The 27,646-nt window shown below is 46.2% G+C and overlaps 1 protein-coding gene across 1 annotated transcript; it reads right to left on the bottom strand.

The window, feature by feature from the left end:
* Nucleotides 1–1,879: 1,879 nt before the first annotated feature.
* On the bottom strand, nucleotides 1,880–27,249 carry LOC137547331 (apovitellenin-1-like). Its single transcript, XM_068270807.1, has 4 exons — nucleotides 27,184–27,249; nucleotides 24,207–24,277; nucleotides 6,151–6,313; nucleotides 1,880–5,219 (listed from the first exon to the last, which is right to left on the bottom strand). Exons 2-4 carry the CDS (start codon nucleotides 24,259–24,261, stop codon nucleotides 5,102–5,104), a joined length of 336 nt encoding a protein of 111 aa, XP_068126908.1. The 5' UTR covers nucleotides 24,262–24,277; nucleotides 27,184–27,249; the 3' UTR covers nucleotides 1,880–5,101.
* Between the last annotated feature and the right edge of the window lie 397 nt (nucleotides 27,250–27,646).

Raw genomic sequence — 27,646 nt, 5'->3', positions numbered from 1 at the left:
GGGCTACAATATAGAGCCCACCAGTGGTAGAACCCGGGTTCAGTATCCTAAAGTGCACCCGGGTTCAGTATCCTAAAGTGCATATAACATAGTATCAACAATTATACATATCTCAAAGTGCTTGTGTGCAAAAATGAACAATATTGTGCAAAAACTGAACTGCAAAACACAGTAATTACTAATAATAATAGGAGCAGCCCAAGGATAAAGTGCATAGAGAGTGAGAAGTGACATAAAGTCAAGATACTTAGCCCAGGTATTTAGAGTGTAGGCAGCTGGAGCAAGACTGGGGACCCCTCAGAACATTCCACCAGGTTCGCGAGCGTCACCTCGCTTTGAGAGGAGGAGAGGACACCGTGCTTTAGGAACGCCAGTCCGGCGTTTAAATAAGAGGAAAAGGGTGTGTACCAATGAAGCGTGCGCCACCCGGAAGTGACGTCACCACCAGAGCGCGCGTAACCCGGAGGCGACGCCGCTCTAATACACAGTAAACGGGTTGGAGGGGAGAGAGGAAGTCGGAAAAAACCACGCTGGAGCGCTGTAGGAGGAGCCAGAAGGTGAGTAAATAGGTAGTTACCAGGGAAACCAATGCGCCAATGGGGGATTGGTTTCCCTGGTAACTACCTATTTACTCACCTTCTGGCTCCTCCTACAGCGCTCCAGCGTGGTTTTTTCCGACTTCCTCTCTCCCCTCCAACCCGTTTACTGTGTATTAGAGCGGCGTCGCCTCCGGGTTACGCGCGCTCTGGTGGTGACGTCACTTCCGGGTGGCGCACGCTTCATTGGTACACACCCTTTTCCTCTTATTTAAACGCTGGACTGGCGTTCCCAAAGCACGGTGTCCTCTCCTCCTCTCAAAGCGAGGTGACGCTCGCGAACCTGGTGGAATGTTCTGAGGGGTCCCCAGTCTTGCTCCAGCTGCCTACACTCTAAATACCTGGGCTAAGTATCTTGACTTTATGTCACTTCTCACTCTCTATGCACTTTATCCTTGGGCTGCTCCTATTATTATTAGTAATTACTGTGTTTTGCAGTTCAGTTTTTGCACAATATTGTTCATTTTTGCACACAAGCACTTTGAGATATGTATAATTGTTGATACTATGTTATATGCACTTTAGGATACTGAACCCGGGTTCTACCACTGGTGGGCTCTATATTGTAGCCCACTAAGTTGGTATACATTATATGGGCATTTATTCCTTTATATTTGCATGTATTTATTTGCATTGTGGATTTTTGATTATTGCAGCTGGAATTCTAGGACAATGTGGTCTTTTTTAATTGTTTTTATATATTGAAACTTCCTATGTGTCAATTATCAGATGTTATTTTTGTTAATAAAACTTGCATTTACTGTATATATAAATTGAGTGGTGCTGTATATATGGGCTTTCTTTTTCTACATGCCTAGTTCCTCTTGTTTGGGCCCAAGCACACTCACATATTTTGCTAGTGTCTGCAGGCATTTACTCCTGACTGAAAGAACAAGGTGTGACATCACCCTTCTATTCCTGTTTCCTATGCCGCAGTTTACCATTCAGCCTCAGACCCTGAGGGAATCCTGAAGGCATTTAGCACTGCAGACAAAGTAACCTTTTGGATTGGTTGGTAAATCCACAAACACAGTACAATTTTGATTGTATGTACAATTGATACAATCTGCAATCTCTATATAGAGATTGTGTCGCTACCACCAATTTGCAATAAGCGTGCAAATACGCAAATCTAACTTTAGCTAAATCCTGTAGGAAAAGGGGTTAATTCAACATCCTTTCTAGGGACAGCAAAATAACAATATTAGTAAAACAGTTATGGTAACGTTCTCTTAGGAAACGTGGAACTCTTTGCAGAGGTTTCAGAACAAGCACTTAGACAATTGATTTTTGATCATTTATTTTAAGGAAAATTATGCTTAAGACTGAATACAGAAATGGAACAGATTGATACATCAAAAATAAAAGTGGAAATAAAGTATAATGTCTGAGTTGTGTGTCAAACTACCATGCCCTTTGTGATGGTAAGTCCAAACAGAAGATATCAAGTTCTGTGTGTAATAGTTCAATGATGGAAAGCCTAGATCCTTGATGGAATAAGGCTGAGACTCCTCCTGACAGCCTGTGTCCAGCAGTTTTCACCTTTTCTCCGCTGGAGGGTGGAGATGATAATAGGAGATGAGCAGTGTCTGCTACATGCTCCAACTCCACCCTCTGCCATGACAGGCAGAAAAGAATATGAAATACCTGAAATGCGTCAGTTGGTCAGAATCCGCACATAATGATACATGCATCTTCCTGGCCTTCTCTGCTTTACTCGGAGTCTAAACACATATATATTAGGATATTTCATTTCAGAGAGAACTAGATCTCGGTGTCAGAAGATGCCAGACAAACGCTTTGCGGCTCAAACACCCCCAGATTGGATCTAGTGCACATCTGATAATTTTGACATGCCTGGTATCTATGGAAAGCTGATTATTTAATACAGTTAATTTTTTATTATTATTATTATTTAGTATTTATATAGCGCCAACATATTACGCAGCGCTGTACAGTGTATATATTTATATATATCTTGTCACTAACTGTCCCTCAAAGGAGCTCACAATCTAATCCCTACCATTGCCATATGTCTATATTATGTAGTGTAAGTACTGTAGTCTAGGGCCAATTTTTTTTTAGGGGGAGCCAATTATCTTATCCGTATGTTTTTGGAATGTGGGAGGAAACCAGAGTGCCCGGAGGAAACCCACGCAGACACGGAGAGAACATACAAACTCTTTGCAGATAGTGCCCTGACTGGGATTAAAACCAGGGACCCAGCGCTGCAAGGCGAGAGAGCTAACCACTACGCCACCGTGCTGCCCAGTTAATAATGTTATACCTAACAATTGTAATTCATTCCCCCTATCAGGATACGTGAAGGAATGTGGCTCTGGTCAGCTAAGAATTTATGAGGGTATTTGGACTTCTCTGTCCATCTTTGAAGTAGTACCAAAAAGAATGTAAGGGGGATCTGCTGTGGGAGTTTATTGCACCCTTCTACAGGGAGGGATAAATGAACAACCCTTTTTCTGTGGAGCGGAGAGCGACTGGTTTTTGACAAAAACACTTTTTTTTAAAGAAAAAAACAAAAACAGCCTGAACCCTAAAGGCATACTCCGAATCTTTCCAGCGCCATATACTGGAGAAAAATACAAGAACAAAGCTGGATGTTTAATCATTGGGCAATGCTTAGAGGTAGAGGGGGGTTCTGTGCGAGAGTAGGGTTAGGTCATAGTAAAATATTATCACTATTAACTGTATGAATTAAATAATACAGTATAATCTTGTTATACTAAAACTCTGCCATAGTAAAAAGTTGTGTATAGTAAAATAAAAGTCCAGGTCCCAGCCAAGCTCCATTATAAGTATACTAGCCACAAAACCCGTTTTAACAGGCTGACGTGCGCCGTGCAGAGCCGCGACCCCGAGCCGCGACCCCGCCCATGCACCTGTCCCGACCGTTGTGCAAAGCCTGTGCGCGTGCCATGCATGCGCGCCAAGCACAACAGACACAGGAGGGTGCAGGCATTTAATCATATTTTTTCATTTCATTTTCCATTTTATCATATGGCAGTAACGCCTGGTATAGTAAACCCAGATATTATAGAACTTCTGTCATAGTAAACCTGTTTTTTGGCCCCTGCTGGCCATTGTGGAAAGTGGGTGGGCGCATGGGTCAAACATCAGTCTGAGACCCATGAGCTGTGGTCGGTGGACGGACTGGCATTTACTTGTAGCTTGCTCTCTATCTCTGGGCCTGTGTGGATTACCTCAGAAGCACCAGCGGGTGAGACCTATGCTTCCTGTGTAAGGAACTGCCTGATCACTGAGGGAATTGCCTGTCATCGGTGTCTTGCTTGTGCATGGCTGCAATGCTACAGTATCATCCAGGCTGCACAGAAATGTGGACAGAGGAGCACACTATCAGTACTGTACCTGCATCAAATGGTGAGGTCTATGTTTCCTGTGTACGCAGCTGCCTGGTTACTAAGGGAATTTCCTGTCATCTCTGACTTGCTTGTGCATGGCTGCAACGCTACAGCATCATCCAGGCTACACAGAAATGTGGACAGAAGAGCACACTATCAGTACTGTACCTGCATCAACTGATGAGGTCTATGTTTCCTGTGTAAGCAGCTGGCTGGTTACTAAGGGAATTTCCGGTCATCTCTGACTTGCTTGTGCTACAGCATCATCCAGGCTACACAGAAATGGGGACAGAGGAGCACACTGTAAGCACTATACCTGCATTAAATGGAGAGACCTATGCTTCCTCTGCAAGCTGTTGCATGATGACTGCATGAAAATCCCTGCATATAGTGAGCACGGTGCATTTTGATCTAGCTTAAGTGCTTGGTTCCTGCAGCATTGAAAAGAAAAATGACTCTCAATTATTCACAGAATTAAGATCCAGTACTAAAGTATACTTTATGTGCTTAAGTATGACAATTTCTGATATTGTAAACTCCTGATATAGTAAGCCACTTTTACAGATGTTTCAGAATATATGTTGACATCATGACTGTTTTTTATGATTGCAACTTTATTTTGTGATTGTTTCTTGCAGTTATACATTATAGTCATAATAATAATTATAATAATGCATTATAGTAATAATAAAAAAATTGCAAAAAAAGATGTGTGAATCTATTTTTCTAAAATACTATACATCTGTGTCGCTTTTTTTTTTTCTTTTTACCCTTTTGCCTAACGATTAGAATTGTGGGAAGTTTTTCCTCAGCTTATCTCAGCATGCAAATAACAGAAAGCTTTCTATTTCAGATAAGATAAGGACTCTATGACCAGCACCGCACACCTCTCGTGATCAAACCGTGCACATCTGCACATGCGCAGAAAGCCACGACCCAGCTGGGGTTGGCCATATTTTGGAGGTGACAGCAGGACCCTGGAGGAAGACAAAACTGCAGCACTGAACTAGATAGATTTCTAGGGGCTAGAAGAAGCCCCAGGAAAGTAAAGTTTAACTTTTTTCCCAGCTCGGATATGAACTCTCTCTAATTAATAACAGCCATTTTAAAGCAGTAATCCGCTCTGATTCAGCTGCTCCCGGTGAGATTTTGAAACCACTTCTTCTCATTCAGGAAGTCTGTAAATTTCTTGTAATATTCTTCTGCCGCCAGGGTAATCTGTGATGTTGTTTGTATTAAGAAGCCCCTGTTACAGAACAAAAACAGCTGTGAGGTGCAGTAAGCAACCCAAGATCTAAAAAATAACTTAAAGAACAAGCGACACCCATGCTAACCTAGTAATAAAAAACGCATATATAAGTAGATAAATACTACTTCTACTTATATAACAGATGTATTGTGCTATCCACGTAATGATTCCTGTGAATTTTATAAAGGAAAAGCAGAAAATCCTATTGCAGGCAGTGGCCATTTTGCCAAGCTAATGCTGACATCATATCCTCCCTGACTCTTGTTTCCCCCCCCCTCCCTTCTCTTGCTCATTGTGTATTCATTAGCTGCCCTCCTCCCAGAGTCTTTTTTTTTTTTATTTACACATCCAATCACTGAGTCACCTCAGCCTTGCTTGTAAACACAAGTGATCAGCTAGGCAGGGAAATAAATGGAAGAGGAGGAATATATTATAGATAAAAAGAACTCCCAGCAGTCAAAAGAACTCCCAGCATTCAACTTTTTGGCACTAGGGCCAGTGCTCCTAAGTATGTGATAACTCCAAACTATAACCGCAGAAAGTTTTGAATGCAGGATTAGTATCTTTATCACTTAATACACTCAGACCAGTTGCTGTTGAAATTTTATTTTTATGGTGACAATCCATGCGCAGGATCTCAGTGCCTTCACACAAACTGCACAATGTGATGTGTATGCGCACCCCGAGAACGCAGGGAGCGCAGATCGGTGGCACTGAGACACTGAGTGGCACTACTAGATCCGGTTCAAAGGTCGCTGACTTACTCTAGTCCCGGCCTATACTTGACCGATTTACAAGAATAATGAGCCTCTTGGGAGAGAACTGACACCTTGGTAAGTGCTAATGTGCCCACACTGATATATGGCCTAAATTGTTCTAAATTCTGCTGAGATTGTGCATTTTGGAACCAGAAAAAAAGACTAGTTACATTGTTTTCTGTACCGGTTCAGACTCAAAAACTCCCATGAGAGCCTTCCCGGCCTCAGGAGATGCGCTGTTCACACCCTGGAAGATGTTGAAGGCTATGGTGTCAGGGATGATCAGCCAGTCCCGTCGCACGTGCCGTTTGGAGACGGCTTTCCCTTCACACCCTACAAGCAGAAAACAGTCAAAATCACGGCTCTACTTTGTAGTATCCATCACAGTATCCATGAAATACGCACTCTACTCCGCCCATATCAGTGTATTGTATCAGCAGTAAACATTTCACCGATGACTCGCCAAATAATCATGTCTTCTTGAACCCTGGAAACACTCCTCACAGGACCCCCTGTACAATGGGGAGGGACAAGAGCGGAGCATCATGTAAACAGAGGTTTGTGTAGATATTAGTGGATTGTGTGCTAAGGGATCTTAGCAGCTCATGGTTTTAAATAGCTGAAAGGGCTGCCATATTTGAGAAGTTAACACCCCCCCCCCACACACACACACACACACTACCTTTTACTGCCATTATCCTGGTTTCGTATGAAGTCTATCAAGTGTGACTTATCTGTTTGAAGGAAAGGAGAATTATACAAAGGGGATTGAGGCGGAAACCAAGTATATCTAATGGGCCAAGTACCCATAAAATAACATAAACATTACACAAACAATTTTCACATGCACCATGTCAGCATAGATAATGGATCAATATAAGAGAGTAGACTGACTCTTGGGTGCATGCAAAAATATTTAAATATTTAATAGGATCAATAATCAAATTTTAGAAAGCACATACAAATACATACATTATAATACATATACACATACAATACCCCTCTACTGACAAAAAATGTCACCACCCTTAAAAAATGGACCATTACAAACCCTGGGAAGCTTAATAAAGAGGCTGCAGTCCTCTCAAATTGAAACACACTTCAGCTGAGTTTGAGAAATTAATCAATTATTGTATAGCAACTAGTAGTCACTGGCACACACCAGGCATTTAAGCATAGCCAATGCCTTGAGTGTGCAAAAAATCCAAGTAGCTCCATGCAGGCTGCTCCTATATGTTGAAAAATGCTCAAAAGTCCTAGTTACTGGGACCTAAATTGGTTTTTAGTGCCAAAGATATTACTTCAAGGTTAGTTGCACCATATAAGTAAGAGAGTTCAAATTTGAAAGGTTGAAACCATGGACCCACTCGCAGTCCAGACAGCAGCACATCCCAATCCCAATGACGACCAAGGACTTGAGAGTTCAAATTTGAAAGGTTGAAACCATGGACCCACTCGCAGTCCAGACAGCAGCACATCCCAATCCCAATGACGACCAAGGACTTTATATAGTTGACTTTATATAGTTGACTCTCTTGATCACAAAACCGAGTGATCAATCTTGTACTCTTGTCGTCATTTTTCATTTGTATCCTGCCAGGATGTCCCAAGAGGTCCAGCCTGGCCGACCCCCTTGCTCGTTGATAGGCTTTCTTGAGCCATTTATCTTTATACCCTCTTTCCAAGAATTTCTTACGCAGAATTTTAGCTTCTCTCTCAAAATCTTCGTCACTCGAGCAATTTCGACGAATTCTTAAGTACTGTCCAACCGGGATACCCCGGATGGTATGCCTTGGATGTGAGCTATCGGCTCTCAAAAATGAATTTGTCGCTGTTTCTTTGCAGTATAACTGTGTAGTAATAAACCCTTCAGTGCTCATATTGATCCTTAGGTCTAAGAACGGTACTGACCTAAAGTCACAATTTACAGTGAATTTTAAATTGAGCTCATTATCATTCAATCTCTGCACAAATTCGTCTAACAAATCTCTGCCTCCCGTCCAAAAGATCAAAATATCGTCTATGTACCTGTGCCATGAGACAACATGGCACAGGTACATGACCAAAGAATCACAACCAAATAAACCTCGCTCCCACTCCCCCAGGTACAGGTTCGCAAGCGACGGAGCACAAGTTGTGCCCATCGCCGCGCCCTGCACCTGGAGGTAGTGGCAGCCATCAAATAGGAACACATTATTCTCCAAAATGAAAGACAACATCTCCAATATGAACTTGTTATGTTCACATTCCTCCACTCCCAATTCAGAGAGAAACCTATCCACTGCCTCTATGCCCTTCCGTTGGGATGGTAACTATACAAAACTAACAGCTTGAACTTGCCTGCAAACGCATGCTTATTCACGATAAGTCACTGGATGTTTGTCGCATGGACAATATATGCTTATGCTTCGCTACAACTTGCAAGTACTATCTGGCAACATAACCCAAGATTCTGCATGCTTGTTATGCTATGCTTTGATGCTCATGAACTGTAAAACTGAGTGGCTGTGAACCTAATTTATGCATCATTCCTGTATGTGCTTGAAGCTACACCTGACGTCTATGGGAGTCAATATATATATATTCAAGCTGTGTGGTGACTATATGGCTGCTGTCTGGACTGCGAGTGGGTCCATGGTTTCAACCTTTCAAATTTGAACTCTCTTACTTATATGGTGCAACTAACCTTGAAGTAATATCTTTGGCACTAAAAACCAATTTAGGTCCCAGTAACTAGGACTTTTGAGCATTTTTCAACATATAGGAGCAGCCTGCATGGAGCTACTTGGATTTTTTGCACACTCAAGGCATTGGCTATGCTTAAATGCCTGGTGTGTGCCAGTGACTACTAGTTGCTATACAATAATTGATTAATTTCTCAAACTCAGCTGAAGTGTGTTTCAATTTGAGAGGACTGCAGCCTCTTTATTAAGCTTCCCAGGGTTTGTAATGGTCCATTTTTTAAGGGTGGTGACATTTTTTGTCAGTAGAGGGGTATTGTATGTGTATATGTATTATAATGTATGTATTTGTATGTGCTTTCTAAAATTTGATTATTGATCCTATTAAATATTTAAATATTTTTGCATGCACCCAAGAGTCAGTCTACTCTCTTATATTGATCCATTATCTGTTTGAAGCACAGTGTCCACCTTCATCCCCCCTCCCTAATGCTGAATGGGTTTGTTTGATCTCTGCTCCCTGGGCAATTAGGTCTAATTAGAAGAGTCCTCATCTGCCTTCTGTTTTCTGGTGCTTGAGGATAGCTTGCTGATGGAGGAAGTAGAGGAATACTGCCTGTAATTAACTTTTAAATGTAAAAAGATGAGTTAAAATGAAAGTTTTTTAAAGTAATGAACCACATTTTTAGCATGTATTTTTAATGAGCTATTGAGCTGCCCTGGGAGTTAAAAATTATGCTCGGTTCCCGTTAACCATAGACCCTGTCACTACGACATGTGGGCATGGGCCTTTTGTTTATAGATGCTAGCACCCAAACCTGCTATGCCATCTTACAGTGCATCACCCTGATGATGCACCTAGGACACCCCCCACCCCCGCATCATACCATCAGATGGTCCTCTAGCTCTGATTGGGAGAGACTGAGTGATGTCACTGCTAGTCTTTTGTTGAGGATTTGGCAAGTATTGGGGTGTTTGATTGTTGGGCCATTATGTGTTTTTATTTTATATTTTGAAGAACAAAATTCAGAAGACGGTGGGGAAAAATTTCTTGACCAATGGATATAATAAGTTGAGATGGTATGGTAGAACTACCACTGGGGGTCTGTAGCTGTCACTCCACAACATTCCTTCTCTGACTCATTACACAAAGAGACAATAGATCATGACCTCTGTACCCTACAGTCATTTCCGATTACACATGAACAGGAACAAGAAGTGACTAAGTCATTTGATGTTTAACTTTTTAAACATTATTATTAATCATTGCACAATCTCTCCCTTTGTCCTAAATGTAGTTTTCTTCTTCCTTCAATAGTTCCATAATAAATTGCAGCCTTTCAGTCTTGGTTGACATCTTATCCCCTTTGGAGATGTCACAGGAACCTGTTATCCTGGTGTGCACAATGGCTTTTCACAGATGAACTATTCAGGCAACATCAAAGCCAACTGCTAAGTACATAGACATTGGCTGTATGCCACAGAGGAGGGGTCTTATTCACCTGATATATCCAGAGGAACTACATTGCAATCTCTCGCTGACAAGGTTGAGACAGAAGAAGGGCCCGAGCATGTGTTTACGATAAGATAGAGTAGATAGGATGCCTCCTATTGGCCCCAATTCACTAAGCATTACCGCTTTTGGTAAAGCTGAAAACAGCTGATTTTACCAATCACCTAACCAAATACCAATTCACGAAACCTGTTACTGCACTGAAAAGCAAAATTACCAACTAGTGAAGTAAATTACTTACTTGTGCAGTAAATACCTCAAGAAATGTCAACAAATTGCATTTTACAGAGTAACTTACCTGCTCACTTGTTATTCATTAGAGACTCAAAGGTAATTTGTCTAAAAACTTGGCAGTGTTTAAACAGTGCAACTTTCATGCCTAGTTCTGTATTTTACAGTGAAATTACGCTTTAGATAATAACAGATTATAGGACCGGGGAGGTTAAGGTAATATCCATTTAAATCTTGGAGATCCAAAACCCCTATTTTTTTTTTGTAGAGGACCACAAAGAACTAAAAAAGCCCCTCTGCTGAAAATCAAAAACCAAACACAATGCCAAGTTTGCAGGTGTTCTATTTTACATGGGCAAGACGTTACCCCCTTGATACATGTCATCCAGACAATGAGTCAACAGGCAAGCGGCTGATCTGGCTAGGGTGGTAAATATACCATATCCAAAATTAGAGGGAACTGATGTCAAATTGTGCTTCACATCAATAGCAAAACAAACATGAGCACAGGCCTATTTCTTGGGGCGGGTGAGGTGGGTTACTGCCTGCGGTGAAGAGAGTCGGAAGGGGGAGCAGCAGGTGCAGAGAGAGGAGAGGAAAATTCTAAAGGTGCAGCAGAGCTAACGCACCACCCTGGCCATCGAAATGAGGAACACATGATTCTTCAGCCTTCCTCTTCGGTGTCCTGTTTCCATAGCTACAGGATGCCAGTCATCACGTGACTTCCACATCGGTGGTATACATGACTGACATCCTACAGGTATTGGAGTCCGGGAGCCATCGAGGTAGACTGAAGAATCGTGTGTGCCTCGTTCCGCCAGCCAGGATGCTGTGTCCGCTCCGCTTTAGCATAGGGAGCTCTGGCTGCACAAAATGGGGAGGGGGGAGGACTCTGGCTGCCTATATTGTGTATCTGGCGGGGAGGGGGGCTCTGACTGAACTATATTGTGGGTGGGGAGGGAGACTCTGACTACATATATTGTGGGTGGAGTATCTGGCTGCCTATATTGTGTATCTGGCGGGGAGGGGGGCTCTGACTGAACTATATTGTGGGTGGGGAGGGAGACTCTGGCTACATATATTGTGGGTGGGGTATCTGGCTGCCTATATTGTGGAGGGGAGTGGGGCTCTGACTGTACTATATTGTGGGTGGGGAGGGAGGCTCTGACTACATATACAGGGAGTGCAGAATTATTAGGCAAATGAGTATTTTGACCACATCATCCTCATTATGCATGTTGTCTTACTCCAAGCTGTATAGGCTCGAAAGCCTACTACCAATTAAGCAAATTAGGTGATGTGCATCTCTGTAATGAGAAGGAGTGTGGTCTAATGACATCAACACCCTATATCAGGTGTGCATAATTATTAGGCAACTTCCTTTCCTTTGAAAAAATGGGTCAAAAGAAGGACTTGACAGGTTCAGAAAAGTCAAAAAAAGTGAGATATCTTGCAGAGGGATGCAGCACTCTTAAAATTGCAAAGCTTCTGAAGCGTGATCATCGAACAATCAAGCGTTTCATTCAAAATAGTCAACAGGGTCCCAAGAAGCGTGTGGAAAAACCAAGGCGCAAAATAACTGCCCATGAACTGAGAAAAGTCAAGCGTGCAGCTGCCAAGATGCCACTTGCCACCAGTTTGGCCATATTTCAGAGCTGCAACATCACTGGATTGCCCAAAAGCACAAGGTGTGCAATACTCAGAGACATGGCCAAGGTAAGAAAGGCTGAAAGACGACCACCACTGAACAAGACACACAAGCTGAAACGTCAAGACTGGGCCAAGAAATATCTCAAGACTGATTTTTCTAAGGTTTTATGGACTGATGAAATGAGAGTGAGTCTTGATGGGCCAGATGGATGGGCCCGTGGCTGAATTGGTAAAGGGCAGAGAGCTCCAGTCCGACTCAGACGCCAGCAAGGTGGAGGTGGAGTACTGGTTTGGGCTGGTATCATCAAAGATGAGCTTGTGGGGCCTTTTCCGGTTGAGGATGGAGTCAAGCTCAACTCCCAGTCCTACTGCCAGTTTCTGGAAGACACCTTCTTCAAGCAGTGGTACAGGAAGAAATCTGCATCCTTCAAGAAAAACATAATTTTCATGCAGGACAATGCTCCATCACACGCGTCCAAGTACTCCACAGCGTGGCTGGCAAGAAAGGGTATAAAAGAAGAAAAACTAATGACATGGCCTCCTTGTTCACCTGATCTGAACCTCATTGAGAACCTGTGGTCCATCATAAAATGTGAGATTTACAAGGAGGGAAAACAGTACACCTCTCTGAACAGTGTCTGGTAGGCTGTGGTTGCTGCTGCACGCAATGTTGATGGTGAACAGATCAAAACACTGACAGAATCCATGGATGGCAGGCTTTTGAGTGTCCTTGCAAAGAAAGGTGGCTATATTGGTCACTGGTTTGTTTTTGTTTTGTTTTTGAATGTCAGAAATGTATATTTGTGAATGTTGAGATGTTATATTGTTTTCACTGGTAAAAACAAATAATTGAAATGGGTATATATTTGTTTTTTTTTAAGTTGCCTAATAATTATGCATAGTAATAGTCACCTGCACACACAGATATTCCCCTAAAATACCTAAAACTAAAAACAAACTAAAAACTACTTTCAAAAATATTCAGCTTTGAAATTAATGAGTTTTTTGGGTTCATTGTGAACATGGTTGTTGTTCAATAATAAAATTATTCCTCAAAAATACAACTTGCCTAATAATTCTGCACTCCCTGTATTGTGGGTGGGGTATCTGGCTGCCTATATTGTGTATGTGGAGGGGAGCTCTGACTGAACTATATTGTGGGTGGGGAGAGAGGCTCTGGCTACATATGTGGGTGGGGCATCTGGCTGCCTATAGTGTTTGTAAGGGGGCAAGGTGTATTTTTTATTTTAATCTGGCTACCTATACTTGGGGGGGGGGGGGAGGCGAGGGGGGGGATGATGTATTTTTTCTATGCTTGCCCTAGGATCAATTTCACCTAGAAACTGCCCTGGGTGAGCAGTCATATGGATGTCCTGTGTATATAGTTACTCCCATAATGCATCACTTCAGGACAGTCAGTGAACATCATTTCTCCTTGTCCCTCAGAATCCAGGCATATACATGTTATATGTGTCTCGAATAAACAACTTGTCTAGACTAAACAGCAGTCTATGACCTGTCCAATCTCCTCCCCCATCTCATCATCACACCCAAGAGGCAGTCAGGGAGGACCTAGTGGAGGAACCAGACAGTCTTTCCCCGGGAACTCAGAGCCGTCCCCGCCTATCTGTAAGTGCTTGGGAGGAGGCAGCAGAGAGAGGAGGTGGAGCCAATGATAGTTCTATGCTGGGGAAGCTACTCTATGCTTTGTGCACAGATCTCTGGGACATATGACGGTTCCAAAGGGAACGTGTTTGGAACAGCTGCATCAAATATGAAGATTGTGTGAGTAATATCATGATTCCCCCTAATTACTTTTACTAACAGTAACAAAATTCTGGAAGGGTGAAGCAGGGTTTTAGTGCTCTTTTACACTGCAAAACACAATGCGATTGCAATTTGCGATTACGTTAGGGCAGGGAGAATCGCAGGCAAAATGCAGCATGTATGACTTTTCTGTTTACAAAAATTGCAGTGTACTGTAATCACGACGCGTTAGTTGGAGTGCGGTTTTCCGTTTTTGCGATTGGAAAATGCTAAATTGGAAAACAGCCCTAAAATAGTGGAAGCATTTTCTTTTTTAAACCCTGTGTTCTTGTTTTTATAAATTGCATTGCAAAGTGCAAGCACAATGCAATAAGAGTAAAAGAAGCCCTGAAGGTGTTTATTCCCACCTACTGAGTCAGAGTATATCCAGCAGAGCCGCATTTACGCCAAGGCCACCTAGGCCATGGCCTAGGGCACCACTGGAGCAAGGGCACCAAAGCAGCAGGCTAAACTGGTGCAGCATTTGCAAGCTTGCAAATGCTGCAATGCAGGGAGATCAGGCGAGCGCCTGACCGTGGTACTCTGCTGCTAGCCGCCTGTGCAGCAGCCACCTTGCTCTCTGTGCACATTGGAGTTGTAGCAATGTGGACTTGGGCAGCATTGAAGACGGAGGGGAATAGGAAGCTTCTGCACTGGAGACAAGCAGAGGAGTGAGTGATGCTGATGGCTGCTGCAGTGTGGAGGCAATCTGTACTGAAAGAGGGGGGGTGGAAGGGAGGGATTAAGGGAGTCATCTGGCTACCTATACTGGAAGGGAGTCAGCAGGCTACCTATACTGGAAGGGAGTCATCAGGCTACCTATACTGGAAGGGAGTCAGCAGGCTACCTATACTGGAAGGGAGTCATCAGGCTACCTATACTGGAGAGGGAGGGGAAGGGGTCATCAGGCTACCTATACTGGAGAGGGAGGGGAAGGGGTCATCAGGCTACCTATACTGGAGAGGGAGGGGAAGGGGTCATCAGGCTACCTATACTGGAGAGGGAGGGGATGGGGTCATCAGGCTACCTATACTGGAGGGGGAGGGGTCATCAGGCTACCTATACTGGAAGGGGGTCATCAGGCTACCTATACTAGAGGGAAGTGGGGAGTCATCTGGCTACCTATACTGAAGGGAAGGGGGAGGGGTTATCTCGCTACCTTTACTGAAGCAGAGAGGCTGGTGACATTGGCCTTGGGCTGTAAAGAGTACAAATCCGGCACTGGTATCCAGTACCTAGATATGTGTGATTTGGGCCCTGACTCATTAAACTGCAGTAAGATTGCCATGCAAAGGATAAACACATGCATTGTCATGGTAACGCACCTGGCGCTAATAAGTTGAAAAGAAAACTTTTATTGAAAAAAGTGCCCCTGGAGGGTACTTACCTCGGAAGGGCGAAGTCTCTGGATCCTAATGAGGCTTACCGCATCCTCCTCCCATCCCACGGTGGTCTCGCTAGGCCGCTCCGAACAGTGGCCATGTAAATATTTACCTTCCCCGGCCCCAGCGCAGGCGCAGTATCGGCTCTCTGATCGGGATCAGGCGGAAATAGCTGATCCCAGTCGGACATCGCTCTACTGCGCAGGCACAAGTCACCTGTGCAGTAGAGCGGACCCGACTGGAATCGGCTATTTCCGCCTGATCCCGATCAGAGAGCCGATACTGGGCCTGCGCTGGGGCCGGGGAAGGTAAATATTGCAGGCGCTAATGCGTCTCCACCACAGCCTGACAAATTGTCGGGACACAGCGACACCACCGTGGGATGGAGGAGGATGGGGGAAGCCTCAATTGGATCCAGAGGCTTCCCCCTCCCAAGGTAAGTACCCCCCCCAGGGGCCCTTTTTTTATTACACTGTCTATTGAAATAGCAGTGCTCCCTTGGCATTAGTACAAGTAAAATTAATGTAATCACCTGTACATGGCATTCTTGCCGTGGATTGATGAATCAGGTCCTTTGTCTGGTGAGTAGCAGGTGAAAGCTGTTATTGTGGGGTTAGCTGCATCCCTCAGGGGGTTTCCAGTGCAGGAAATTAGTTATAACATTAACAAGGGAAATAACCATGATGGAGTAAATGAACCAAAACTGAAAATACATGTATGAGATAAATAATTGTATGTGTAGTGATTAAGGTATATAGACCCTCCCTGCAGTGTCATATTCCAGTTTTCAATTTAAAGAGAGTCTGAAGCGAGAATAAATCTCGCTTCAGCTCTTATACATAGCAGGGGCATCTGTGCCCCTGCTAAAACGCCGCTATCCCGCGGCTAAAAGGGGAGTCCCTTACCCCCCAAATCCCCTCGAAGTCCCGGGGATCACTTCCTGATTGAGGCAGGGCTAACCGCCGCAGCCCTGCCTCACGCGCGTCTATCAGACGCGTACCTCCGCCTCTCCCCCGCCCCTCTCAGTCTTCCTTCACTGAGGGGCGGGGGAGAGGTGGCGATGTGCCGCTGATAGACGCGCTGAGAGGCAGGGCTGCAGCCGTTAGCCCTGCCTCCAGCAGCAGCAAAATCTACAACCAAGTTGGTCGTAGATTTTGCAGGGGTGGGTTTGGGTGGTCAGGGACCCTCGTTTAGCTGCGGGATAGCGGCGGTTTAGCAGGGGCACACATGCCCCTGCTATATATAAGCTCTGAAGCGAGATTTATTCTCGCTTCAGAATCTCTTTAAAGCAAGTCTGACTGAGTCAAATGCCCCTTTCAAAATAAAAATACAAATGAAACAGGTTGGCAAGGAATGGGATAGTTTGAAAAATGTTATAAAAGGAGGAGATGGCAGCCCTTCCACATGCAGGCTGCACCTGAATTGACCAGCTCCGTAGATGTAGAGCCTATACACGGGCAGATTACACAACTTGCATTCAAAACAGATGCAACAAATGGAGGATGTTAGCTTCCAAAAAACAGTTTGTGTGCGGATTGTTCAGTACTAGACTCTTCCACCTCGTTGAAGGATCCTCACAGAAGAGACCTATCTTCTAACTAGCAATTAAACCTAGTGTAAACCTGGGGCAGCTAGCCATAAAATGGTCTACACATTTCCTAAAGAACAGCAAAGGAATTGGGAGCTCTCCTCCTTGCTGTAAAAAAAATGTAAGTTTACTTATGTCTAGCTGCGTTCGCGTGTATCAGTTTGCATTGAATTTTATCATGTTTTAGGATTTAGTGCATAGTTGGCATCTGTATTGAATTCAATGTGTGTATTTAAGCCCCCGGGGGGACCTGCACACCTCTGTTGGTAATCATTCCAGTTGCAGCCTGAATAGGCGTGCTGCTAATTCCTTCATTGAAAAATGTTACCCGTGTTTCCCCAAAAATAAGACACTCTGTAACCCTCTAAAAGAGGGTCCAAAGATTTTGCTAATGTATTTCTATGTGTGTGGTAACTTTAGCATCTCAGGCTAAATTTCGCCTTAGATGTTAGCCAAAACCAAAACGGCGCATGGGAGAGGAGTGGAAGCGCTAAGATGGTCGCATAGACTGTTACCAGGCAACCAAATTACACAGAGCAGTGGAACTTTCCAGAAGCCCCGCACAGCCTGTTAGACACTACAGCGCAGGTGCGGAGGGGCAGGGCAAAAGAGACCGTGCACCGAGCAAATCCGAGCTAGCCCGAACAGAAAGAAACCCCAGCAGCCAGATGAGTATGGCCCTTAGAGCCAACTACAAGTCACAGTGTGTGTTCAGTTAGTAGCCAGTGTCCAGCGGAAGCTTGCTGAAATAGAAATACAGCAACCTAGAACCTGAAGAGGCCAATTCTGTTCAAAGTGCCCCCCAACCCAAACACACTCATATAGTTGGCGGTCATTGCTTCATTGTGATACGCAAGCCCCTTCACCGCGGCAAGGTAACGATCACGAAGGGGAATTGACAAATGTACATGCCTTTTGTTTTGTTGTTGCAGCCGCAGTGCAGCCAGAAAAATTAGGCAGGCATGTACATACACCAGAAAAATTATTATAGCGGCCGCTGCTAGCAGCGGCCTTAAAAATTCAGGAATCCACCTGGAGTCCTGGACCCTGTTGGTGGTAGCAGAGAAGGCAGTCAATCGACCTGCAGGCAGAGATGCTGTGTGTGGGGACAGACTTAGTCTTCTGGCAGGCCTGACCGTGCTTTGCAGACCAGGCATCCATGATCAGTTGGACCCTTGACCCAACGCTGTGTGCCAGAGATGACACCACTTGCCTTTCAACATCACAGTACAGTTTGGGTATCTCCTTTTTTAAGAAATAATTGCATGATGGTATCTTACACTGCGGTGTGTGGCTTTGCTTTTGTGTGCTTCTTTTCCTCAGGTGGTCATCCCATTGCAGTTTGTGCTTTTTCATCATGTGCCTTTGTAAAGTAGTTGTCCCTACGCGGGTCTTGGTCTTTCTACGGCTCAATTTTTGGTGGCAGAGAGTACAGATGGCATTGCTCTCATATGAGGCAGACACACAAAAAATGTCTACACTGCTGAGCCCCGGGATGATGGCACTTTGGTGATGGCTGCCAACGGAGTGTTAAGTGGGGGTGCCAGAATCAGAGCAGGAGGAGGAAGATATGTCACGCTTCCATGCAGAAGATGAGGAAGATGAGGTGTTCTGTGTTAAATAGTCAACTACGTCCTGACAATATTGGGGGTTGATGGCACGTGCCTTCTTCTGAACACTGTACTTTGGTCGACTAGGGCCGCACGAAATCACAACAGCGCGACCTCAAACAGACCTTCCGGGTAGCCTGCCTCTGGCTCTGCCTCTTGTTTTGTCCATATTGGGGAGGATGAAGTTAAAGGTATGCACTGACTTGACTAATACAATGTGCAGTTACACAGGTGCAGCGAAAAGGTTGCAGTGACTGCTGGTACAACAATGTGCGGTTACACAGGTGCAGTAAAAGGTATGCAGTGACTGCTGGTATATAATAGAATGTGTGGTCAGTCACAGGTGCAGTTACAGGTATGCACAGACTGGTATTACACAATACAATGTGCAGCTGTCACACACACAGGTCCAGTAAAAATGAATGCACTGACTGCTGGTATATAATACACTGTGCGGTCAGTCACAGGTGCAGTTACAGGTATGCACGGACTGGTATTACACAATACAATCTTCAGCTGTCACACACACAGGTGCAGTAAAAATGAATGCACTGACTGCTGGTATATAATACACTGTGCGGTCAGTCACAGGTGCAGTTACAGGTATACACGGACTGGTATTACACAATACAATCTTCAGCTGTCACACACACAGGTGCAGTGAACAGTTATGCAGTGACTGGTATCATATAACACTGCGTGCTGTCACGCACATGAACAGGTATGCACGGTCGGACTGGTATTACAAATGGGCAGCTGTCTGTCACACACACAGGTGCAGTGAAAAGGTAGGCACTTAATGTGCTGGGCCTTGCACAGTATAGCAATTAGCAAGGGCCAGCTGTGACACACAGGGCTGTATAATGCAGTGTCAGTGGCACACACACAAAAAAAAAAACCTCAAAAGAACATTAGCTCTGAAAAGAGTTTTTTTTGTGGTGCTTTTCAACAACAAATATCAGCTAGGAGCAAGCTACAAGAGCCTAACTAAGCTTTCCCTATGTCTACAGCAGGTTCCTATCCCTTCTCTCACTGCTGCAGCCACACCGAGTGAGATAATGGCCGACGCAGCTGCCTTATATAAGGGGGGAAGGGGGGCTCCAGGAGGGAGTGCAGCCTGATTGGCTGTCATGTGTCTGCTGACTGTGATGTAGAGGGTCAAAGTTTATCCCAAATGTAGTATAGGGGCGGGTCGAACTCGCCATAAAGTTCGCGTTTCAATGCGAACGTGAACCAGCAATGTTTGCGCGAATAAGTTCGTGGCCAAACCGTTCGGGACAACTCTATTAGTGTGATGGGAGGTGGGTGTGGGGGCGCTATATTAGTGTATGGGCATACACTGTGATACCCTCTGCAACACATAAATAAAAGGTAGTCCCTCGGATTGCATAGACAGTCATGGATGAGGGAACAGGGAGAAAGAAAAGGAAAGCACACTCAGAGTGTGATTGTAAAGCCTAGCAAGTCTGCCAGGGATTCAGGGAATAATCTCACCTCTAAAAGTTGTTTACTGGCAAATAGGGGTCAGTCAGAGTGAGGCTACTTGCACACCAAGACGTTGCGTTAGGTGCTACGTTAAGGTTGCATAACGTGCACCTAATGCAACGTATGGTGGTGCGGGAGAGGATGGTAGAGTGAGCCGCGTTAGGCGGCTCTATCCGTATAATGTCTCCCAGAGTGGCGCTGATTGGCCGACGGGACCACGTGATGCGGAGCGAGACACTCCGCATCACGTGGTCCCGCCGGCCAATCAGTGGCTGCCAGTGCAGTGAATATTAAGTAGCCATGTGCGCGGCTACTGTAGCTGGCTCTCCCCGCCTCCTCTCCGCCCCCCACTGCGCATGTGCAAACAGTCTAACGCGGCTATAGCCGCTCTAACGCCGTAGCATGCTGCACTTTCGGCAGAACGTGCAGCGTTACATGTAACGCAACGTGGGCTGTGTGAACAGCCCACTTGTGTTACATTGCTGTGCGTTGGGGGAGCGTTACAGGCGCACTAACGTGCGCCTGTAACGTCTTGGTGTGTAAGCAGCCTAAAGGCATTTGTCCTTGGAGCCTGGGACTCAGGCATTGGAGCTCCTCTTGATAGTCCTGGTGGGGTCAGATAGTAGCAGTAAGAGGCCACCCACTAAGCAGCTGATGATTAGATGAAAGGCTGGAAAGCAGGGAGGCAGGCTAATTGCTGAAAGCATGGGCAGTGTTTGTAAAATACCTCACTGTTAACTCAGCACACAGCAGTGGGCATTGAGGAGGAGGCATCACTGTATGAATGAAACACCTAGGAGTCTGAGGAGTCTGTGTAATTGGTGGGCATCTGTAAACAGGAAGCAGCAGCCTTCTGCAGTACAAATGGAAATGTACAGACAGAAACAAGTAAATTGTCACTTGCATAACCTAGCTAGGGCTTATTATCAGGGGAGGGCTTATATTTCAAGCATGCTTGAAATATAAGCAAGGACTTACTTTTAGGGGAGGTCTTATTTTTAGGGAAACATGGTATATTTTTGTTCCAGTTTAGGTGTGCTTTAACTAGAAAAATCTTGATCTGTAACTAAGTTTTGTTAACCTGAGATTTCCTATTAATTTCCAGTTATGTGAAGCAGCTGTCCCTGGAACTTCTGGCTACATCTCGTGCTCCCAAAGGATGCGTGTTTGACAGACACCCACACAGTAATCACAGGAATGTAAACCATCACAAACATACAAAACACATCCAAATACTTGTACTCTGAAATCCATGGATAGAACAGAAGCAAATAACCATGAGAGAAAAATCCTCCTACTGATTAGTTTCTGGATGCTGAAGCTGCTGTTAGCAAATCGCTGAATAAAGCTTGGGACCGACTACAGATTGCTGCAAAATCCTCCAGCAGGACCAATGCTCCCTAGCAAGAGGGAGAATGCTCATTGGTCCAGCATCACAGCATGAATCAGTGAGAATTGTTTCTGTTGCTGAGGATTCCCTATTGGTCTTTTGCAACCCTAATGGTATCCCCAAGCTTATGCCGGGCCCCGATCAGTCTTAAGGTGGTCACACACCATACAATTTTTTTAAATATCTGTTCGATTTAGGAATTGCAATCAATTTTTCTGACTGATTGTAACATTTCAAAAATATGACCACTGTACCACACACGTGTGTTCAATCTTTCCCCAATTATGATAAAAATAATTAGAAACTGAGAAAATTGCTAGGGTGTGTATATTAACCTCCTTGGCGGTAATCCCGAGCTGAGCTCGGGGTATGCCGCCGGAGGTCGCCGCTCAGGCCCTGCTGGGCCGATTTTCATTCTGAAAAAAGCAGCACACGCAGCCGGCACTTTGCCAGCCGCGTGTGCTGCAGCGGCGAAAGAGGGTCCCCCCAGCCGCCCGAGCCCAGCGCAGCCGGAACAAACAGTTCCGGCCGGCGCTAGGGGCTGGATCGGGCGGCTCTGACGTCAGGACGTCGACTGACGTCCATGACGTCACTCCGCTCGTCGCCATGGCGACGAGGAAAGCGAAACAAGATAGGCCGCTCATTGCGGCCTATCTTGTTACTTTCGATTGCCGGAGGCGATCGAAAGTACGCTTCCGGAGCGCCCTCTAGTGGGCCCACCAGGTGGCCACACACGATACAATAAAATGATCCAAGGTGGCCACACACGATACAATAAAATGATCCGATTTTACGGCAATTCGATCAAAACGATTGGATCTCCCAAACAATTGAACGTTTTTTTTTCTCATTCAGCTGAAAAATCCGATCGGATTTCCCATTTTCGTTGATTTTTATCGATCCGGAATGCCAGATATTTTTCTTCAATCATTCTAAAGATTGTATGGTGTGTGTTAGATTGTCAATTTATTAATATACACACCCTAGCAATTTTCTCGGAGTTTTCAATCATTTTTATCATAATTGGGGTAAAATTGAACACGTGTGTCCTAAAAGTCTTGATTGGTCATATTTTTGAAATGTTACAATCAGTCCGAAAAAAATTGATTGCAATTCTTAAATTGAACAGATATTTAAAAAATTGTATAGTGTGTGGCCACCTTTAGCTGGCAATGTAACATCTAAAATCATGGAACTCACTTTTCAACTGGACTATTGTCCAAATGAAAAGTGACCTCTGTGATTTTAGATGTTACATTGCCAGCTAATACTGTCCAGCCTTGAGGGCACAGACGTGAGTTTTGTATGCCTTTGTAAAGGCTGCATAATACTTGCTTAAAAAACGTACCCATTCAGGACATTTTTAGGCTCTGCTAAGCGCAGGAAGCAAATCCAAATGTAAACAATAGGATCCACCTCCATTTGTTAAAAAAAAAACGGATCCGCTTGCCACATTGAGCTAAGTGGAACGCAGAGTCCTAACTGCGCACATTTTCCTGGACCGGACGGAAAATGTATGTAATGAAAGCTTATGAGAATGGGCAGTGTCCGTTCTCACTAGGCTAGTCTCTGCGTCCGCTTCAGTTGATTAGATCTCCCCCATAATGTAAATAGTCACGTCACATCACTCCATGTTGTCGACTCCTCTGCTCAGTCCCTGGACACACAAATTTGGGCCAGGCAGAAGCATGGGGATTCCCATAGGGTTGCAAAAGACCAATAGGAGTCCTCAGCAACAGGAACGATTCTCACTGGTTCATGGTGGACCAATGAAAATTCTCCCTGTTGCTAGGGAGCATTGGTCTATTGTTTCCATTGGGGAACCCCTTGCACTTACTGGCCTCTGGGAAGTTCGGATCTTTTCAATGATCCGGATGATTCGAATCGGATCATTGAAAAGATCCGGATCTTTGATCCGAATCTCGGATCATTTTACTAGGGAAGCATTCGGGGGTGAAATGACTAGCAGGACAGGTATTTCCCTGCTGTGGACAGGAGAAGGGGAGGGGGGTGGACACACAGAGAAGGAGAGAAGATGGACAGAGGGCAGGGAGTGGACAGAGATGGGAGGAGGGACGAGCAGAGAGCAGAAATGTTTGCACACAAATACCCACATGCAGCAATCATATGCTTTACATGTATTTCACCTATATGCTCATCTGTATACTTTGACTGCAAACGTCGCACAGTGAAGGAAAGCATTCCCAGAAGATAAGTGCAGCTGTTTAGTGCCGAGTGCAGTGCAATCACAGTGCCTGCAAAGTTACTGAGCTGTGCTGAGCCAAAAGTTTCCAATGTGATCACTGAGCACAACTACGGAACAGACAGCCTATAATGAGCAGCACGTTTCAGCCAGTATGTGTGCTCTACACATATCTGGCAGTGGCACCCATGTCCCCTCTCTCTCATCTACCTGTGGCTGCAAGGCTGCCTCCCTTCCAACAGAGCGATCCATCTCAGCTCTGCTTCCAAGACCCCGCTGCCCGCTGAGAGGGGGCGTGTCGCTTCTGGCCCCGCCCCTTTTGCGATCCGAATCGTTCATTTTGATGATTCGGATGATCGACTCATAAAATAGATTCGGATCAAAGATCCGAATCGTTCATGATCCGGACAACACTAGTGTCCCGCTGGACTGAGCGGCGGCGGGACACGTGAGTGGCGATGCGGATGTGACTTACGTGGGAGATGTGATCGAAGCGGATGGGCGGACTAGGAGCAGATAGTGAAGATTGCTGCAAGCGGATTCAAAATGGACAGAATGCATGGAATTAGCAGATGCGCTAACTGTGCCCGTTTTTCATCTGCTCTAGTGTGAACTGGCACTAAAAGTCTTGGTTTTATTACAAAACAGTATATGATGTGTATTGGCTCTATGATAAACTAGGCATACCATTTGTGATCAGCAGGAAGAGGAAGGCTGCTGAAGCAACTGTCACCAACCGCATGGCTGCAACCAAACACCTAGAATACAACAGAAACGACATATAAATTCAGTTATCTACATATGATTTATTAGGAGAGCAAGTATGAGCAAACGCATAAAAATAATGAAGAGAAAGGAAAAGATACAGAGAGATTTATAGCTCTACACCGACTAGTGCACTCTCAAGAGGACCACCTAGACCAACTATACAATGTCCACCTATGGCAGCTATACCCCCACTAGTACAATCCCAAGAGGTCCACCTAGAGCTTCTATAGAATGCAGGGCTGTGGAGTCGGTACAAAAACCTTCTGACTCCAACTCCGACTTCTCAGTTTATGAAACCACCGACTCCAACTCCAGGTATCCAAAATTACTCCTCGACCCCATCTCCCTGATAGAATGTCCACCTACATACGGGTCCATCTGAAAATGGCGCAGGGAGAAAAATGGCGCACCGTTCTGCCGATAAATGTATCATAAAACGATATTTACCGTTTAAAATGTAAATACATTAAAACAGTAAATAGCGTTTTATGATACATTTATTGCAGAGCGGTGCGCCATGAAAAAACACACAGGGGCTGCTAGTAAAGGCAGCGGGGGTCGGGGCAGAGAGAGGCAGCGGGGGTCAGGGCAGAGAGAGAGAGGCAGCGGGGTCGGGGCAGAGAGAGGCAGCTGAGATCGGCTTAGGTCGGGGCAGAGAGAGGCAGCGGGGGTCAGGGCAGAGAGAGGCAGCGGGGGTCTGGGCTGAGAGAGGCAGCGGGGGTCTGGGCTGAGAGAGGCAGCGGGGGTCGGGGCTGAGAGAGGCAGCGGGGGTCTGGGCTGAGAGAGGCAGCGGGGGTCGGGGCTGAGAGAGGCAGCGGGGGTCGGGGCTGAGAGAGGCAGCGGGGGTCGGGGCTGAGAGAGGCAGCGGGGGTCGGGGCTGAGAGAGGCAGCGGGGGTCGGGGCTGAGAGAGGCAGCGGGGGTCGGGGCTGAGAGAGGCAGCGGGGGTCGGGGCAGAGAGAGGCAGCGGGGGTCAGGGCAGAGAGAGGCAGCGGGGGTCTGGGCTGAGAGAGGCAGCGGGGGTCTGGGCTGAGAGAGGCAGCGGGGGTCGGGGCTGAGAGAGGCAGCGGGGGTCTGGGCTGAGAGAGGCAGCGGGGGTCGGGGCTGAGAGAGGCAGCGGGGGTCGGGGCTGAGAGAGGCAGCGGGGGTCGGGGCTGAGAGAGGCAGCGGGGGTCGGGGCTGAGAGAGGCAGCGGGGGTCGGGGCTGAGAGAGGCAGCGGGGGTCGGGGCTGAGAGAGGCAGCGGGGGTCGGGGCTGAGAGAGGCAGCGGGGGTCTGGGCTGAGAGAGGCAGCGGGGGTCTGGGCTGAGAGAGGCAGCGGGGGTCTGGGCTGAGAGAGGCAGCGGGGGTCTGGGCTGAGAGAGGCAGCGGGGGTCGGGTTAGGTCGGGGCAGAGAGAGGCAGCGGGGCACTGGAGGGCAAAGGCATCAGGGGTGGATGTGTGCAGAGACATACATTACCTTGTCCTGGGCAGCCGATCGCTCCTTCCCTCCGCTCCTGCACTTCTTCCATGTGTTTGCTGTAGTCCTGCAGCCGGCCAATCACCATGCGGAGACTGAAGCTATATGGTGATTGGCCGGCTGCAGGACTACAGCAAACACATGGAAGAAGTGCAGGAGCGGAGGGAAGGAGCGATCGGCTGCCCAGGACAAGGTAATGTATGTCTCTGCACACATCCACCCCTGATGCCTTTGCCCTCCAGTGCCCCGCTGCCTCTCTCTGCCCCGACCTAACCCGACCCCCGCTGCCTCTCTCAGCCCAGACCCCCGCTGCCTCTCTCAGCCCAGACCCCCGCTGCCTCTCTCAGCCCAGACCCCCGCTGCCTCTCTCAGCCCCGACCCCCGCTGCCTCTCTCAGCCCCGACCCCCGCTGCCTCTCTCAGCCCCGACCCCCGCTGCCTCTCTCAGCCCCGACCCCCGCTGCCTCTCTCAGCCCCGACCCCCGCTGCCTCTCTCAGCCCCGACCCCCGCTGCCTCTCTCAGCCCCGACCCCCGCTGCCTCTCTCTGCCCCGAGCCCCGCTGCCTCTCTCCTCCCTCTGCATTTGTGAACACTTATAACGCTATTTAGCGTTATAAGTGTAAGGTCCACTGCCTGCGCCATTTTTTAACACTTATAACGCTAAATAGCGTTATATAATGTAAGTGTATGAGGCGCCCTTTTCATTCCCCTGGCGCTGTGCGCCATTTTTAATTGTCACGCCTACATACACCCACTAGGACACTCCCAGGAGGTCCACCTAGAGCAAGTATACAAGGTCACATACAGCAGCTGTATTCCCACTACTGGACTCATAAGAGGTCCACCTTGATCAAGTATACAAGGTCCACCTACAGCAGCTATATTCCCACTAGTACACTACTAAGAGGTCCACCTAGACCAACTATACCAGGTCCACCTACAGCAGCTATATACCCACTAGTGGACTCCTAAGAGGTTCACCTAGCGCTTCTATACCAGGTCCACCTACTGCAGATATACACCTACTAGTGCCCTCCAAAGAGGTCCACCTAGACCAACTATACAGGGTCCACCTACAGCAGCTATACACCCACTAGCTATCTCTCTCTCTATTCCTCTACCTATCCATCACTCTGTATATCTATCTCTGTTGGTCTATCTATGGAGTTAATGCTGTAAGCTGTGGTAATCTTGCTACAGTAATACGCGCTACTAATGAGCATTACTGTTAGTAATGTGCACTACCTTAGCAACGTTCGGGCTATTCAAATAATGCAGGTCGCACTAATAGTGTAACTCACGGTAGTAACAGTAATATTGCCCTGGGCTGTCTGGGCACAGCAATATTACTGCAGTTTAGTGCACCAACCCCGATCTATCTTTATGTCTATCGATCAGCCTAGTTTTGCTGTGACACTGCAGACCATTATCATAGACTCACCCTCCGCCTGTAAAGATTCCGATAGAGTGGCAGCAATGAGCTTCACAAGAGGGCTTTGTATTGATGGTATAGATGTTATTTGCACGGAGTGTTTGTTTAAGCACATTGTGTCCTTCACATGGTGAACCCAAAAAATATTTTCCACTTGTCACATCAGATACGGGATGACCAAACACAGATTCCCGCCATAGAGCAAAGTCTCAAATAAAGGACTGAATATTCTCTCTATGTAGCCAATTCATGCTGTCCTGCTGATCCTCTGGCTCTAATACTTTTAGTTCTAGCCCCTGAACAAGCATGCCGCAGATCAGGTGTTTCAGACATTGTCAGATCTGACAAGATTAACTGTATGCTTGTTTTGGGATAATTCAGACACTACTGCAGCCAAATAGATCAGCAGGGCTGCCAGGCAACTGGTATTGTTTAAAGGGGTTCTCGGGTATCTGTAAAAAAAGCTAAAACG

This window comes from Hyperolius riggenbachi, chromosome 2 (assembly GCF_040937935.1).
Source record: "Hyperolius riggenbachi isolate aHypRig1 chromosome 2, aHypRig1.pri, whole genome shotgun sequence".
Classification (NCBI taxonomy): Eukaryota; Metazoa; Chordata; class Amphibia; order Anura; family Hyperoliidae; genus Hyperolius; species Hyperolius riggenbachi.
This window is presented reverse-complemented; position numbering and strand designations above follow the sequence as displayed.

What these genes read in the sequence shown, in the direction of transcription:
- LOC137547331 (XM_068270807.1), bottom strand. Translation starts at nt 24,261, where the DNA reads ATGCGGTTGGTGACAGTTGCTTCAGCAGCCTTCCTCTTCCTGCTGATC. An exon ending in CTTCCTGCTGATCACAAATG is followed by an intron (nt 6,314 to 24,206) that starts GTATGCCTAGTT and finishes TTCTGCTTGTAG; the next exon opens with GGTGTGAAGGGAAAGCCGTC. An exon ending in GAACCGGTACAGAAAACAAT is followed by an intron (nt 5,220 to 6,150) that starts GTAACTAGTCTT and finishes GTTCTGTAACAG; the next exon opens with GGGCTTCTTAATACAAACAA.